The 18,055-nt window shown below is 42.8% G+C and overlaps 1 protein-coding gene across 3 annotated transcripts in view; it reads left to right on the top strand.

Moving 5' to 3' along the window:
• Positions 1–18,055, top strand: part of DCUN1D3 (defective in cullin neddylation 1 domain containing 3) — a 25,321-nt gene extending 7,266 nt beyond the window's left edge. For all 3 annotated transcript variants that reach the window (XM_063414296.1, XM_063414297.1, XM_063414298.1), the window contains exons 2-4: positions 3,146–3,221; positions 7,859–8,391; positions 10,293–18,055. In XM_063414296.1, coding sequence (XP_063270366.1) covers positions 7,961–8,391; positions 10,293–10,776 — 915 coding nt within the window. In that variant the 5' untranslated portion in view covers positions 3,146–3,221; positions 7,859–7,960 and the 3' untranslated portion in view covers positions 10,777–18,055. The remainder of the gene's footprint in view (positions 1–3,145; positions 3,222–7,858; positions 8,392–10,292) is intronic.

The raw sequence follows: 18,055 nt of genomic DNA, 5'->3' as shown, positions 1-18,055 counted from the left end.
GCCGTGTACCCTTCTGCCAAGTGGCAGCCGGAACTCTGCGTGGTGCCTTTTCAGGTGTCTGTATAGCCAGCTTCTAGTCTGTGCAGGCATGTTCTTTAGAGACAATTTTTACCCAGTTTGATCACATTTCTAAGGCTGTTTTATTTCCAAAGCTCAAACTGAGGTTAATCAGAAATAGTTTTGTTATCCTGATTTGGAACAGATTGGTAAAGTTCTCATGTATCTGTCCACAAAACCATTACCGTCTGTAATTCATTGAAAGGTTCTTCAGCTGCAGGAAGCCTCACAAACTAATAATTAATTTTAACTAATTGCAGCATGACTGTCCTGCTTTTAGACTTCCTCTTGAGTAACTTTGCATAAATGTATTTGTGCAGCAGTGGTGTGGAGCAGATCAGCGTGACAGACAGGTGCTAGCACAACGCTTGGCTGGGGATGTGGTGAGGTGTGTTCTGGGCTCCTGAGAGCCCAGAATGGGCCACTGTGCTGCCCTCAGAGGGATTCTGCTGAGAAACTTTCATTGCAGGTTCAGACTTGAAATAAGCTGTTTCCATAACGTGACAGCTTTGACTGAAGTTTGGTTTATGCTGTAACACTTGTGCACCAAGTGCACAAGTGCAGTGAAAGCCTCCATGTTGAGCTGATCCTCTCAATTTCTGCCTGCTGAAGAGGGAAACAGTACCATTGATCCTTCACTGATTCCCCATGGGTGACAAGGCTGTCTGCTCTTACCCCTGGGAAAGCTGCTGGGTGTGTGGAGGGCCTGCACTGATCCTCCTGCCCAGTGCTCAGGAAAGCAAAGTCCCAGGGGCTTAGACTCAGGTGTGAAAAGAGGCTGGTGAGCAAAACAATGGCCTCCATCACCCCAAGGGTCCACACTATTTACTTATTTCCCCGCGGGTTGCTGAGGGGTTGCTAATGAGCAGTGCAGGCTTTGTCTGAGTTACTGTGCTGTGGTTACAGCACAGGGGGAGGGCTGTGGGTGACCACAGCCTGCAGCTGCACCTTGCAGCTCTGGCCCAGGGACTGAACCAAACCTGTGCTACCAACGTGCTGATGCTTCCCTCCGCCCCTGCTGCACTCACTGTACATGATTTAGGATGAAGTCAGTGCATTGCTGGGCTATGACAGCCTTTAAATAGAGCCTTGAAGAGCTTGATCTTCTACCTGCTAACCCATACTAACTTTTTGTTCCATATCCCATAATTGTGTTTACACACGCTACCACATTAAAAAATGTTAAAAGGTTAAATTGAGAACTCAGAAGAATAGAAATACAATAAATAGAAAGGGGAAGAATTGTAGCTGGAGGTTCTAACATGTTAAAATTTCTGGCTCTAGTCAGTGTGCATAGGTCAGCCAATGTGGAAATTACTTCAAACAACCTGAAAAAGTTTGGCTTTTGCTGGTTTCCAGGGCTGATTTCCATCAGATTCAGCTTCTTTTGAACTTGAAATAAGTGTTTGCTTCCAGTACGTGTAGTAAGCCAACTGGAAATGTAGATTTGATGGATCATGGGATCATAGATCTCTTCCAAAGAAATACAAATATGTTTGAAAAGTACTTTATTGCAAAAAGTTGCCATGACAATGATTTTTCAAAATGTGAACTATAAGATGTTTAAACAGGTTCCTGGGGAATGAGGCTGCACAGCACCCTGTGTTCCTCCTTGGTGACTTATAAAAGGAATTATTTAGATGCAGGAGGCCAAAAGAAATTAGTATAGATGTGCCAGATGTTACATTTTCTTAAATTCTTGAAATTCATGGGATGCTGTGGTCAAATAGGAAGAAATTCAAGCTGGTACTTCACTGTGAGAGAGGCAGACACTGCTCTGCTCCCCTGCATGTTAAGCTGCCTGGTGGCTGTGCACCCACTGGAGTGTCTCCTTAAAGAGCTGTGAAGCCATGGAGGAGGGAAAAAGGGTGGTTGGTTGTGTGGAAGATGAGGTTTGGGAGCACAGTATATAAACCCAGTGTGAAGCAGACTTTTTGGTCTCTATCTCAACAGTAAATGCCTAAAAATGATTCAGTGGAGATAGGTTTTTGCTTTTGTTTTGTGTATATATGAGTAAAAGTACCACTCCATAGTTTCCAGGCATTTTGAAATGTTTGGGACTTTTAAGCTCTATCAGCAGTTTTGGTCTGAACTAGGTTTTATGTGTCAGTCAAGTTTTCCTTACCCACATATAGGATTCAGGTTTGGGGAAAACTCATGTGGAGATTGCTGTGTGTGACAAGACCTTGTCTCATGGTTGTCTTTCTACATTCACCCCCCTCTTTCTGCTGAAGGAAACTCTGAACAAGCTAATGTTCCTCCTTGTTTCCTAAGCAGTAAATCTCATGTAAAAGGTAAGTATACAGCAAGGCAGCTTTTGATCACCTGTCTGCTCCCTAGACGTACTAAGAGCTGTAAAAACGAGATGTTTTAGTGTTTCTGTTAGTATGGTAGAGCAGGGGAGCTTTGCCAGGGATTTCTTGTTTGTTGTGTTTTTCTGCTACATCAGATGCAGAGGTGTTGACTAGGGGCTGCAGTTGCTGCTCTTGCTACACAAACCAGACATACCTTTTTCTGTCTTCTCTTCAGAGATTCCTAGTTATACAGCAGATCTGTGAATTTAAGAGAAGTGAAGTTGAGCCAGCTCGACTGAACATGGGAAAACAAACATGGAAAAGAATGTGCTAGAGAATGAAAAAGGAGAATTACTCTACAGACCCAAATTATGCTTTGCTAGGTAGCAGCTGTCTGGCATTCACAGATTAAACAGCTCTCAGCTAACATGCATTGACAGTGATAGCATGTCCTCTGCTTTGCTTTGAGTGCATAAAATGAGGAATTAACTCTCCCATGCTGAAAGCCATGAAAGTATCCGGAAGTGTGTATTTACTCCTAACAAACATTTGAATTTGTCTGTTGTTTTCAGTACCTGTTCTATGGTTTATATGACACTGCAGAGTTAATGGTGTTAGTGCTACTTTGTAAGTCAAAAAAGTGAAGTAGTTTTTATAAAATGACTCTAAACAAATGGAGTTTGGCTCTGAAGGGTTTTATTAAATACACCACTGGTTCTCAGTGATTTGGTGCATTTCATGGTTTTCATAGCCTCTTCTAAATGTAGAGATTTGTGTGGTCTTTTGTCTTCCAGCATTCTATGTGGAACCCAGGGAGCCTAAAGGAAGCTGTGAAGCTAGTGGAATGATTCCCTGTGCAGCTGAAACTATGTAAGTATGAGATGTTTGCTTACAAGATCACTTGTCCAGCATATTTGTTAGAGCAATGATTGCTTCTGCTTCAGCAGTGGCAGTGATCCTCTTCTGCCTCCTCAGTGGGAAGCTCTGTGAAACTGTTCAGGCCTGGAAACAGACAATCACCAGGGCATCCATGATACTGTTCCCTACCCTCAGCTGTTTTTAAAGTCATGTATCCCTGTCTGTTAAAAGATAGATTAAGTGTAGTGGAATTCCTAGACTATGCTCAGGTGTTTGTGAAAAGCTTAGGCTGGGTTGAGGCTTAGTTAAGCTCTAGTTATGTTGTCTTTGCCTTAGCTAGTAAAATGCTACTTGGAAAGGGATTTAATGGTTGGCTGAGCTGTCTCCCCTTTTGTTATGAGATTTCCTAAATTTGTCTTTGAGGTCTTCTTGCATGTATGGAAAGCTTTTTCCTCTACTCTGTTGATACTTTCTGTGTTTTGAAACTCATTATAAATACCTTCTGATGTAACACTTTATTAAACAGCATAATGCTTGTTTTGCTTGTTGTTCTCTGGACATATCCAATAATTTCTATTAGTACAATAACATCAGTCATTATAGAAAAATACAGGGTTACTTAAATATCTCCTTTGCAGCTTTGGTCCTCCTGCCGGCTCCTCCTGCACTTCATTGTTGCTGTTTCCAATTGTGCCACGGTGTACTTGTATGATTGAGAGTTATTAGTGAGTCACTTTGTTTTGCTCCCTTCAAATTTTGGGTTGTGTGTGATCTGGTCACTTGAAATGAAGGAAAAATGCTGCAAATTCCTTACAGCACTTAGAAAAAAGTCACACACAAACCCCCCACCAAATCAAAAAGCCCCACTAAGCATTAGCCAAGGCCTTTGTAATCGTCTCTAGGTTTTCATTTAATGTGTGGGGCCATATGGCCCTGCACATCCTTTGTTCTTAGGGGGTGACTTTCCTTTAGCTGCCTGTATTCACCAGCACTCATCTTCCTGTGTTCCCAGCTGCTGACTCCTTTCTAGAAAGGTGCAGGGAACATTATTGTGGATCTCTCTTTGCAGGAGGAGGGTGGCCTCATGGGCATCTTGGTGATTCATATGTACTGGAGATCATTGCTCAATACTTTTCTGAGTAATAGACTTTGGGAGCACTGCATCCTGTAGCGCTGAGCACATTCCAACCTTAGCCCTGAATTTTGATCCTTTTTAGCAGAACAGCAAAAGCAGTGGTCACTGCTGCCTTTTATGTCTTGCTTTTATGCTGTACAAGCCTCTTAGTAATGTTGCTCTTGGGAACTGATACTTTTGGGAATTCATGCTTTGCCACCAATCCAGTGTAACCTTTGGGTAGACAAGAACTTTATACTCGTAGTTCCTGATGCAGCTGGAGAAATCTCTCTGCATGTCCTGGTGACACTCGCACAGCTCTGTTCACCTTCCTGAGGGTGCTGTCTCCCACTCCTTGAGCTCTGGCTTCACTGCAGCTCCTGATGCTGCAATTAGATCCTCTCTCCAGCCTTCCTTAACAAAAGGGCCGGCTTCTCCCACTTGTTTCTATCTCCTTGCAAGGCTCTTGTTCCTTTCATGCCTTGAAACCTGAGTCACGTAGGAAGCGGAGGTGACTAGTTAGTGAAGTGGATCCAGCTCAGCAAAGGCAATTTACAAAAGGGTAACTGATGGAGTGCCAAAAGACTTTTCTCTTACAAAACCAGATACATGCACAAGCTGCCAGCGGATGCAGTCTGGATGTTTTTTTTTCCAAGCTGGTTTTGCTATTTTTGGGGTAGAATGCTTCTAAGTATCTGGCACATGGCATCAAGTTTCATGTGGAAGAAAAGTGAGGAATTGCAGCGACTGTACATCAGTATCTTCTAGTGTTTGTTCATAAGGAGTAGGATTGTGCTCTGAAAAGCTCCTTGGTGGGGAAGAGGAAGGAAGAACTCTGTTACTGCAGGGAAGAGCAGTGCAGGCAGTGGCTGTTTAGGAGCAGCATTCAGCTCTTTGTAAGGCAAGTGGGAGTTCAGAAAATGTGTTTGTTAGAGGGGTACGATGTGAGGGAGGTGGATAACTTGTCCTCTAGGGGTTAATGCTTATTTGCTTGTTTTTGGACACTGCTGGTGGGACACCTCCTTACATACAGGTGTCTAATAATGCTGGCAGATCTTCCCTCTGTGCATTGTAGTGCTCTTTTTGTGACAGAATATGACTTTAAAATGCATCGGTTTCATCATATTGGTGATGACACTCTGGAAACCTGAACATTAGATTGTTATCATCATTAATACGAGCTGTTGCTTAGGAAGCATGACAGCATGAGTCACTTTTTAAGGAAAATTATGGACACAGGATGTCAGTCTTGCAAACTGCCTTTAAAAAAAAAAACCCTTCAAATTGGGATTCCTTAAGTGAATTGGATTAATCTGTCAATTACTATGTGTGTGATTTGACTACTTGAGAGGAAAGTACTGTTCATTAATAGGTTCCTTAACCTTCCCCCATAGGGAAAAGCTGTTCTATATCACCAATAGCTATTAACTGCTGTTACATCTTTGAGCAGAAAGTTTTCTATACTACCTAAACTCTGCTTTAAACTCTAATACTACTCTGTACTCAGGATTTTTTATTCTTTTACCTGCATGCTTCTCTCAGAAGAAAAATTTGTCCATTGTTGTGCTAGCTGCCTCTGAGAAACGGATGGAAGAACAAGACTTAGTGTAGATTGAGCATTTGAATTCGGATGGATTTAAAGATGGGGGGGAAAGCTGGTATGTGGGAGTTAATCACTGAGCAGTTTTTACACTGCCTACTAATATCCTGTTTGTTTTGGTGTAATGAAATAATGACTGGTGTAGACTGGAGAGGACGATGTTGCTCAGGCACCTGGCAGCACAGAAATGAGTGCCAGGCTGTGCTTTGCAGCTCACAGAGCTGTGAAATACTGAGGACCAGTGAAATTGGCTTATGGATTGTTTATATTGACATGCATATTTTTATAAATCCTTTCAAATACAAATTATTGCGAATTTCTTGAATACATTAAATCAAACTTTGCTTGCCCATAAAAATGATGCTGCAAAGTTAATCTTTAAAGCATTGCAATGAAAGAATATGGAATATACCTTTGTTCCTTTGGTTGTTAAAAAATAGGTATTTGCCAGTTTTGTGTGTGGGTTATGTGCTTAAGAAAAGGGTCTGGGGAGCTGGATAGTCCAACAACCAGCATCTTGGCTGTTGTAGTTCCACTGGCAAAATCCTTTGCTCATGAAGCTGCACACGTGCTGTTTTTGTCAAAACAGGTATAATGGCTGAGAGAAGATTTATTTTTGTAATCTTAATATCTGAGAATTCATCTGTACTTGCTGGTTCTGTTGGTTTACAGCTTAAAAGAGGGCTTCAGTCTCAGTAAAGCTTTGTCCAAGAAAGAATACAGTAAAACTGATGTGACAGCTATTGTATTTCTTAATTTTTAAATTTTTATCTCCTTTCTTGTTCTAATTCAAAACTAGAAGCTGTACACACAGTTAAGGCAAACCAAATTTTTTTGTTTGAAGCTTTTGCCTAGCTGACAGCAGAGGTGAAATGTGAATAAGTGGGTAAAGGAGGACTATGATAAGCAATTGCTTTCTTGGAGCTGACATTTCTGAGAAATGGACTGCCCTTGGTGTGGCTGCTCACTGATAGGGCAGTGTCAGTGTTAGCTTGGTTTTAACAGGAAAAATTGGAGAACCCTTTTTTGTGGTTAAAATATCTTTTCCAAATATGCAGGGCTTTGTGATTTATAAAAACAGAGTATGATGAAATAATTTTGGCATTGTAATTTTTATTTTAAGAAAAAACCCTCTGGACTGGAATTACTACTTCTTATCTGCATGTGTGTCTGCCTGAAGAAGTCTCATTAAGAAGGCCCCCTCCCCTGTCTGTCTCCTTACCTGAAGGGAGGAGCCCACTTGAAACAATGAACAATTTCTGAATACCCTCTTGCATAAGAAGTGTTGCCTGCTTTCTGCACACACACTCTGTGTATGTTTTCAGTACAAAACCTAGATTCCAAACTCTGTTGAAAAACAAACACACAACTTCCACTCTTTCTCCTCCTCCCCAAAACCAGCCACCAGCCAGCCTCCTCCTCCCTCTCTCCCTGAGAAGTCCCTTTTGCTGATTTCCCAAAGGTAGTCTAGATCCAATGCTTAGGTCTCTGCCAGGTTGTTCCATCAGTGTCCCTGTCCTCTGTTCCCTGCTTTGTTTCAGTGTTTTATATCGTATATATAAAATGTGGGTGTACTTTTAAAAACCATTTCCTTTAAAATATTTCTGGGTTAGAGTAGTCTGTCATGATGAAGCCTGTACATGAATCAACCTCTTTGTAACCTATGCTGCAGTAAGAATTTTAGGAATTTCCTTTATTAGGACCCGTTAGTATAGTGTAGCCACTGAGTGAGCTGCATTGATTTCTAGGTGAAACAGCCTGAAATTGCCTGAAATTTATGGCATATTCCAGCCTTGTGTACACTGCTCCTTTTCAGTATGCAAAGCTTAAATATCCTGAAGTCAGTCGCTTAATGGGGAATGTTATTCCACGTTTAAAACTTCAGATATTCTCTTTTTAGAGAGACAGCAGTTTGACTGTGAAACTGTTTTTCAGGTTAGCTGAGTGCTGCTAATGGCATGGTGAGATGTGTTGAAGAGCAGCTGCGAGGGTGTCCAAGGGCAGGGGGACGGCGCTAGGAGCTGGGCTTGCAACATCATGGGCCAGTGTGTCACCAAGTGCAAGAACCCTTCTTCTACCCTTGGCAGCAAAAATGGGGAAAGAGAATCTGGCAGCAAGTCCCACAGCAAGAGGAGTGCAGTGCACAAAGACGACCATGGCTCAGCTTGTGGGAAGGCTTCAGGAGACATCCTTGTGAACGGGACAAAGAAAACAGATGCTGCTGTAGAGTCCAGTCAGCCCCCGACGTTTTCTGGAGATACAAAGAAAGACTCTGTTTGCAGTGCAGAGGAATCTTCTCTTCAAAGGATTGGGGAGTTATTCAGGAGGTACAAGGACGAGCGGGAAGATGCCATCCTGGAAGAAGGAATGGAACGATTTTGCAATGACCTCTGTGTTGATCCCACTGAATTTAAAGTACTAGTTTTGGCTTGGAAATTCCAGGCTGCTACCATGTGCAAATTTACAAGGTTAGTTCTTGTAGAACTTGTAATTATTTTCATATGTTAAAGTATATCCTGTCAGCAGTATGGTGGAGAGACAGCCTCATTAGCTTCACTTACTTATTTCTTCTAACGCTTGCATTTTGATCAAATTAATCCCTACCAATGCAGAAGGTAAGGTTTGTATTGTCTTCTTTTCCCCTTCCCCTCACACTGCATTTCAGAAGATGTGGTTTTGGCCATTATGCTGCTAGTGATGAACAGTGTAGTGAGAGTCTGTGGACATTAATTTATTCTTGATTTACCAAAAACAATTTACTGTATCCAGCATTATCTTGATGATGAGATTGGACACTGAAATCAATTTTTCCTTTAAAGTAATATGAGATTCTTTAGTAATTGCTACTAACCCTGTTCACAGTCTGTGAAAGAATGACAGAATTGTTCCTGTCCAACCACTTAATGTCTTTTTCCAAGAGTAATCTTGTTAAAGCATAGAGAGGGAAGGAAATGTGAGGGTTTTGACACTGGAAGCTGTTTCATACTGGCTGACAAATGATTGCTGTTCAAAGTGCTGTGTGCCCTTCTGGACAAGGGGCTCAGTCAGCAGGCTGACAGCGTGTGTGATGTGACAGGAAACAGTGGAATGGCCAAAACTCCCCCCACAAAGCCAGGAGGCAAACCCAAACTGCAGCAGCCTCCCCTAGCCTGGTTAGCAATGGCCAGGTAAGAGCAAGTGAAGACTGCCTACAAGGATTTTTGGGGAGAGAAGGAATTCTTTATTTTTTAGTCTATCTAGATTGGTCTGAGTAATGCTGCCTATTTTTACTGAGCTTATAACTTTCAAAATTACTTTGGTGTTCAGAGCCTTGACCCAAGCCTGTGCTGTGCACTGAACAGCACCTTCAGAGTCTTTGTGGCTGTGGGTGTGTGTCAAAAGGATGAGTTACTCTGGAATGCAAATGTGGATTTACTGGAGGCTGCCGACACAGGTATTTGCTAAGATGGTAAAGGAGTTGTAAGTAGTGTCTGTGATTCTGCACAACTACCAGGAGTATTATGAACATGGTTTTGATTTTCTTGGAGAGGACAAATCTAGTGGTGAGAGATTATATTTGTTGAGGGCCATGCTCCATGGTACAGGTGCTGATGGCCTTCTTCCATCAAGGAAAGCATCATGATCTGTTCTCCTGAGTGCTGCTCCATCTCCTGTCCTCCCTCCAGCCCATCCTGTGCCAGCCTGCTGCCTCTCCTGGCTTGTTCTAACACCTGCTCAGAGAAGCATCAGAGGAACTGGAGCTAAACGTGTCCCCCTTGGTACAGGGCTGGTGCCTCAGCAGTGCCCATACATTGTGCTGCAGCCCTGTGATGCTGTGCTCCCCTCCCTGCTCTCAGCAGGTGCCTTGCTGACTGGCACCAGCGGCTCCCCTTTGGTTTTGCAGGCTGGAAAAGCAACCAAAAACCACAGCAAGAGCAGAAGTGAGCTGCTGTGTCCCCTGCAAACAGCTCACCCAGAGCATGGGCATTTAGACATGGGCAGTATTGGATCAAGCTGGGGTAAATGTATTAGTAGCAAACATTTGGAATTTCTTCTGTGGTAAATTAGATTCACTTTTTAATGTGAAAGGCATTCCAGGATGTGGAAGTGTCCAGAAAAGCCAGAGAGCAGAATCTTTCAAATGCTAACAGTGCCCCAGCAGGCCTGGGGGTTGTGTGTGGTTGCCCAGGCCTTAAGGAATGCCTTGGACCTGTCTGTCTTTCCAGTGGCTCCCGTTCCCAAAATCTGTGTGCCCCTGGGGCTGAGGGTGCACCTTGTCTTGCCCAGATGATCCGATTCGATTCGATGTAGCTGAGCGGAGATGGGACGTGTTTGGCACGTGAGGTCGCTGGGAAGGGCTCGCTCTAATTTCTCTTCTCTTGCTTAACAGGAGGGAGTTTTTTGAAGGCTGCAAAGCAATAAATGCAGACAGCATTGATGGCATTTGTGCAAGGTTTCCCAGCCTCCTAAACGAAGCCAAGCAGGAGGATAAATTCAAGGATCTCTATCGTTTCACCTTCCAGTTTGGCCTGGACTCTGAAGAAGGACAGAGGTCGTTACATCGGGAAATAGCCATTGCCCTTTGGAAATTAGTTTTCACCCAAAACAAGCCCCCTATTTTGGACCAGTGGTTACACTTCCTAATCAAGAACCCCTCAGGAATCAAGGGAATCTCCCGGGACACGTGGAACATGTTTCTAAATTTTACTCAGGTGATTGGACCGGACCTTAGCAACTACAGCGAGGACGAGGCGTGGCCGAGTCTCTTCGATACCTTTGTGGAGTGGGAGATGGAGCGAAGGAAAAAGGAAGAGGAAACCAAATGTATTCTGTCTTCAGACACAGAGGGCCTGTGTGTGGACGAACAGACTTAGCAGTGGCAAAGCAGCAGTGACAGAACCAACTCGTTATCCTTCAGAAATGTAAACTCTGGGTGTTTCTGGGAATTGCCGAAGCTCCAGATTTTTCTACTTTACACCTTTTTCTGCCTTGTCTTTGAAAGGGCTCTAAAATGCTGTATCATGTTTTAGGCACTTTCTCGATTTTGGTTACTCCTTTTACTCTTGCCCTGAAATATTTGACCCTGGCTACAAGTTAAGCTCCTTTTTTTTTTTTTTTTTTTTTAAGACTTCAGATTAGTATAAGTAAGTCTGATACTTCTTGCACAATGTAGGTCTTTTTAGTTAGGTTAAATTAACATTGCTAAATTATACAGTGCCAGATGGAGTTTTTCATACTACAACTGTCAGGGCAGGTCTGTACTGTGTGTAGTGCTGTTTACATTGTTGAAATTTTAGGCTGTAATAATTTTAAGGTTTTATACCAAGATGAACAGCAGTGTTAACTATAAATGCATTAATCCTGGGTAATAAGGCTCTAAAAACCAACATAAGCAACAGCTTTTTGTAATATGGCTAATTCCCATTTTGAGCTAACTCCTAGTGAATGAGTCCAGATAATTCCTTTTTTTTGGACTTCCAAACTAAATGTTGGGATTGTTTTATAAAATTACTGTACCTGTCAGTCAACTGAGTGGTAGATGATGATTTGTATCCAAATCTCTTTACACATTCACATAATAAAAGAGCAGTACTACCTCAGTTTTATTGAAAGTGGACTTGTTGATGGACTTCCATTTTCTCTGGAAGTTGTATTTTTGTGGTTACATGAGAATATTTTTACTTGACTAAAAGAACCAAAGGTTCTGCTTCTTAAGTTTGCTAAACATTGACAGAAGCAACATACAAATCCTAAGTCTTCAAGGAAAACTGTGGTATAATTCTGCTTTAATTTGTTTGATTTATACCTAAAGTATTACCTTACTTGTCTGGCAAGCACAGTACTTCTATGTAAGGAACTATCTTTTGCATTAATATTGACAAACCAATTTTTTAAAGCATATGTTTAATTGCTAAATTGCAGTTAATACTCCACACTTTCTGGAGCAACAATATTGGCATCTGATGACAAAGTGAATTCTTAATGTGTTCTTAATGACAACAGTGTAGATGAGTCATTTTTAGACTGATTTGATAATATTTGGATAGGAGTCAATTTATTATTTTACAATGCCTGTATTGGGACTATTTGCCTGTTGAAATTGTTGTGACTTAAAGGGAGTTTTATTAACACTGGTTGAAACTTTTTTGGTTATTGATGCTACCTTTTTTAATTTTAGTGTGTCAACTTTTTTACACCTTTTAGTAAAAGGATTGATTGCCAAGGCTTTCTGTATAGCCAAGTGCTGGCTTAATGAATTTGATATACTTCCGTTACACACCTTTTATTTTCAGAGCTGCATTTCAGGATCAAAAACCAACAAAAAAAGCCTGGATAGTCATCCATAGAATCTAATGGCTTTTGTGAAATAAGGGTTTTAAAGCTAAAGGGAAGCAGGTTTTGATTGGTGAGCTTGTCACCGGGTCCAGGGTGTCACACTTTGCACAAATGCTGTGCCCCACAGGGGTTAGCACAGACAGGAGCGGATCTGCCCGAGTTCTGGGACTGGCTTTGCTGGTGTGCAGCCCTGCAATAGCTTGGCTTGGAGGTCATAAATCCCTAACAAAATGTGGGTAATGCAAACTGCTTAAAAACAAACCCACAAGCCACAGATAGCATCTCTTTCATCTAATAAAAGGAGAGCTTGGTCCATGCTGCTTTTGCTGGCTGACAAGCTGTGGATTGTTTTAGATGCAGCTGAATGTGGCCCTTTGCAGAAGAGCCCTGAAGTTGCTGTTTTATGGATAAATACACCCAAAGCTTTGTCCTTGCTTCTCTAACTTTCTGTGGCACAAAAGTGTTTGGCAGCAAAACCATATTCAGATTTGGTGAGCAAAGCAGGCCAAAGCACTCGTGCTGGAATCGCTGAATTTATGGTGAGACTTCTGCTGGTGCTGTTATTTTTAAAAGACTAAAATAAATTCCTCAACAGAGGCTGCTTTGTTAGGAAAAGTTCCAAGTGGAGACTGATTTGATAGTAAATGGAGACTGTATTTGTAAGTTTGAGATTCTTCATTCATTCAGCTATTAAATGCTTTGTTTGCCACTTTTTTTTTCCCCTAAAGGAAATTTAAAATGCCCAGAGTGTGAAGAAAAGCTAACTATTCAAATGGGTAGCCAGTGCATACATGCACACCAGATGATGGCAGCCTCTGATTTACACCCTGGCATGCAGCAGCTCCAAAGGATGAGGGATGGAGCTCTTTAAGGAAGGTGTTCATTTTGTGGTTGGAGTGTGGACAGCAGTGAGGAAATCTCTCTGGTGCATCATGCTCAGCCATTTTAATGTATCAGATGTAGTACAGCTTCTTTTTAAAGGCAGAGGTGAACACAGGAAGGGAAAATCTGGTTTCCTGTTGGGGAAAGGACACACCATTACCAGTGGCTGTGTTCAGTGTGGGGACAGCCCTGCTCCTGTTCTGCTGCTTCCAGCCAGGCAGGAGCAACTCCACCCACTGGGCAGGGTACTGGCAAAAATAGCCAAATTATATACCTAGCAAAGTATCACTTATTTTCAGCCTAATTTCAGTCCTTTAATTGCCATTTACAGAATGCAGACCAGACCTGTGTCAGTTTTAAACTCGTGATGCAGGAGCTGAAGGTGCAGCTCTCTGGCAGTGCTGGCAGTGAGTGGGGCTTTCAGAGCTTCTCTTGGATTGCCTGGTGATTTTGTGATCCCAAACGAGACTGCCCAGACTCTGTAATGCTGGGCTGAGGGAGCAGGGTTTGTGTGTGTCTCTGAGAAGTCTTTAATAATATTGGAGCCTCTGAAAATATGCTTGTTTAATGGTTAAACTGTGACTATCTGTGGAACAGGCCAAATACGTTCACTCTTCAATTTTATATAATTTAATTCTTCATGTGTAGGGCACAGGACTGTAAGTGAGCAGTGATGCTGATGAAATCCTTGAAACCATTGCAACTGTTTAATTTTTTTTGAAAATTAGATTATGCATTAAGAAACTTTATGCATGTAGTGAATCTGCTGCAACTTGGGATAAATAACTATAGATAATTATATAGATAGTGGAAGTAATATACTGGAAAACTGGTCTGACATCCACAACCTGTGGCATTTTACTGCCTTCTCTTATATGCAAAGAAATACAACTCCTGTAAACTTTAGCCCCCAGTAATAAAACACGGACCACGTACACCATATTATAGTTTGCAACACCTTTAAATTTGGCTTCCAGATCAACTGGAGGCTTAATTGTGCTAATTTTTACTTGCATAGGTACATTTCTGAGGTCAAAGACTATTGATTCTAGTAAAGATTTGAAAGATCCTGCCCATAGCTGCCCATAAAACATGTGTGAGGCAGTGAGTTGGAATTGAACACCAAATCATGAGTTTGTTTGCTGCTGGTGCTATTCTACATGGGGAATTACAGCTTTTTAGCACTGTGCAATCCTAGTGCAAGGACCACAGGACAATGACCACAGGTCTGGCAGGTGGGGCTGTGGGAGCTGCTCCCCTGGGCTGGCCCGGGAGATCTCCTGGATCAGCCCTGAGCCAGGACAGTTCAGAGCATGAGGTGAGCTCAGGCTGCTCTGCTGAGGATGCAGTGGCTCGGGTTGGTGGCAGATGGTGCAGCCCCTCCTCAGTGCTGGGGGACAGAAGCAGCTTTTCTGGGTGACTTTTATTTCACTCTGTGTGCCCATCAGATCCAGGACTAGCCTGTCACCTGTGGTTCCCAGGCCTATGCACTGACCAGTGACCTTAGACTTTTTGTGACACTGTCAACATAAGCCTTGTTTCCAAAAAAAGCCCAACAAAGTTAAAGAAACACCATGTAGTTAATGGCCACCTCAGTTGTGATATAGTTTGTTGGCTGAGGTTACATCATTCCCATTCTTTGGTAAATAATAGTCATTGTGAGTTTCTGGGTCTTGCAGCCTTGTGTTCTGCAGCGTGATCCTTTTTTTTTTAGAAGGTCCTCAGTAAATTTGGCACCCATTTCTTCCCTTGAGCCCACTCTGCTCAAAGTGTGTGCATGTGAATTTAGCCTTTCATATTAAAAAGGAAGATGCTTAACCTGAAACTCAAAATTTCTTCAGGGTAGTGCTTCAGTATGGAGAAAACTGTATTTTTTTCAAATAAGTATTAAAGCAAAGTGTTTGCTTGAATTTTGTTGTGTGCAAACAAACCCACCAGTGTTAACATTTTCTCTCTGGACTATTGAAGCTCGAACCTTTGGTTTTGTAGTGTGAACTGAAGTGAAATTCGTGAGATTGTAAGACAGAAAGAAGGCTGTAACTCCTTCACCATGAAGTACGTAGGTATCTCTACCTCTTGTTCTTAGACTTAAATAGTTTAAGGCTACCATCCTTTTGTCCCAGGATTTTATGCCTGGATGAGTAATCTATTTTTTTTAATTGACCCAAGTTAAGTATTTGCCATAGTTTTTGGTATCCTGTGTTTAACCTGTATGCAAAGGACCCTTTGGCAGGGGGTCGGGTCAAGCTGCAAACCAGAGTTGGTCCTCCCGGGTGCTACTTTTGGAGTGCAATAGAGCGGCCGTGGTCTGTGGCTCAGGGGCTTCTGTCACCACACATCCTCTTCCCTGGTCAGGCTGCCTCTTCTGACAGTGAATTGAAGATGGAGCAGCTGCTCCCCGAGAGGGAGCCACCAGCCTTTTCATTTGCCCTTGAAAAGCTTTAGGAACCCACCTGATGCAGTGCCATGAGTGTATTTTTCTTTTAATCAAAAATACTGTGTTTTGTTCCATGTTGGACTGGACTTGTAACCACACAGCAAAGATGGGACCTGCAAAAGTGCAAAGGCTACACGCATCCTTTTTCTCCCTGAGGTCAGAATCCTGCTCAGGACAAAACCCTTGTGCTTGAGTGAAGCTGGAGTGTTCTGTAGAGAACTGGAGATGCCCGAGTGGCTTTGCTGCTCGGCTGTGTTCATTAATGCATTGGGGGATGTTCTCCTTGCAACACGTTTGTGTCCTTCCTTTCCTCCCTGAAAGCAAACTGCAGCACAGTTGCTGTCACAATTTGTTGCAAGTCCCCCACAGTGTGATGCAGCAGGAACTGCTGCTGCAGGATTCCTGCAGTGTGAGGGCTGGTTTGGGGTGTGATTCTTGCACTATCAGGACGGGCACGTGTTTCAAAAGAGCAGGGGGACGTGTGAGACAATAGGTAAAAGGAGCATGTATGTTCTTGTCCTAACAGCTTGCCTTAAATCATTGACATTGCAGCGGTTCCTTGCTACTATTGCAATCCTCAGTCTCTGAAAATCCAACAGGTTCTGTAGGTAATACTGTTTTTTGTTTAATTTTTAATAAGTTTCTATCTTTGCATAATTGCACTCTTCAGATAAGCCCTTTTTGGATAACGTGTCATTTCACACACAGGGAAAAAAATCCATCTCCAGTGTTTGTGGTGTAAAGTGTTTCTTTTTCCCTCCTGTAAATTATATCTGGACTAAAGGTTGCCTACTGTTGAATCAGCGTGTTTACTTGAATGTTGCCATTTTATGCAGTTACAGCTGCTGACTCTTGCTCTTCTCTGGGCCTGTGAGAGTGGAGTTGGTGTGACCAGGGGTGGCCAACCTGCACCGAGGGTGGTGGAGCTGGAGGCTGCCTGCTGCTCCCACGTGTGTTAGACCTTAGAGGACCTCACAGATTCGTGCTCCGTGTTTGGAAGTTGTGACTTTTTAAGTCACGCTGAACAAAGTTATTTAAAAATCCACTTGCTTTCTGATCTGTAAGTTTGAAATAGTCTTTACAGAAGAGATGGGCTGGCAGGAGGGTTGGAGGGCCTTGTGCTGTGAGTTGTTGAGTAACTCAAGTTCCAGGAGCCGTGGATGGGACTGGCAGGGTTCGGTCCGGAGCCGGCGCTGTTGGGGTTTGCACTGGGTGGTCTTGAGGCCATGAAGCAACCGCAAGGCCTTGCTGGGCTGTGGGGAAGGGTCAGCCTGGGAGCGCTGGCTGGGGCAGCCTCGTTCCCTTCTTGTGGATCCTGAGGCCCCAGTTCAGCCTCGAGTCCCTGTCTGTGGAAGGAACGAACGCATTTTGGTGGAGTTTGCTCGCAGAGAAGTAACTCAGTGTAAGGAAGTGAGGGGAGCACGGTTTGTGTGGCTGTCACTGCGCCTCGTGTGAGCACAGGGCCTCTCAGTAAAGCAGCAAGGATGGGCAGGGTCACATCTGCTGGTCTGTGTGCCTCGGGGTGTTCTGCCTCCTCAGGCTCACCCAGGAGATAACCCTGTTTGAGCCAGTGTCTCGCTCTGGGAAGTGATGAATGTGTTGCAGGTCACGGAGCAGCCCCGCGGGTCCTTGTTAGAACAGCAGTGTCAGAAGTGCTGTGTAAATGTAATGCTTGAAAACAGCTGGAGTAAATTCTGTTTCATGGAGGATCTTTATTTCAAGGGGATGCAGCCAAATTTGAAATGTGATCCAGAGGAAAATTGGGAGAATTTCAGGGCAATGCATCTACCAAATCCCAGTCTACTGAATTGGTTCGTAGTTTTACAGTTACTTTTCTTACATCAGATTTTCTCACCGTTGGTGTCTGGAACAGAATGGAAACAGCATCTTATGGAATGTGCAATCTAAGGCACACTGCAAGTAGGGTGTGATAAGAAGGTTGTCTTTACTTGATAGCAATCCTGAGTGCAATGTTTTTGTTGTGTCCCTTTTGGAAGAAGAGCATTAAGTACAGTCTGAGGTTTTTCTTTTCTTATAAGCAAAGCATTGGTTTGTCCATTACTGACTTCTTGTGAAATTTGTGCCAGATGTATATTAAATATTTTGGTGCTTTTTCTAATCCAAGCTGCCATTCATTTACCTGTGAGATTATTGTACTTCTGTATATTTAAATGACCAACCCCGTAAAGAAAAAACAGAACAAAAAGAATCCTTTAGTCACAATGTATCCTGACTACTGTAGCTTGTAAATGTTCCAAAGCTTCTGGGTTTCCTGTATTCCAGTAAGGTCTGAGGGGAGGGGAACAGCTACAGAAATCTCACCCACTGGAAAGGGAACTCGCACGCTGTTCTGTGCATTACTGAACAAATGAGTAACATTTGTGGTGTTTACATAACAACACGTTGGTGTTCACTTTTTTGTGCTCAAGCTTTGTACAAAATGTCTTATTTAAAGCTGAAGTCCTTTTTACATTTTTCAATTAAAAAGGGACAAATTA

This window comes from Prinia subflava, chromosome 17 (genome assembly GCF_021018805.1).
Source record: "Prinia subflava isolate CZ2003 ecotype Zambia chromosome 17, Cam_Psub_1.2, whole genome shotgun sequence".
NCBI classification, from domain to species: domain Eukaryota; kingdom Metazoa; phylum Chordata; class Aves; order Passeriformes; family Cisticolidae; genus Prinia; species Prinia subflava.
This window is presented reverse-complemented; position numbering and strand designations above follow the sequence as displayed.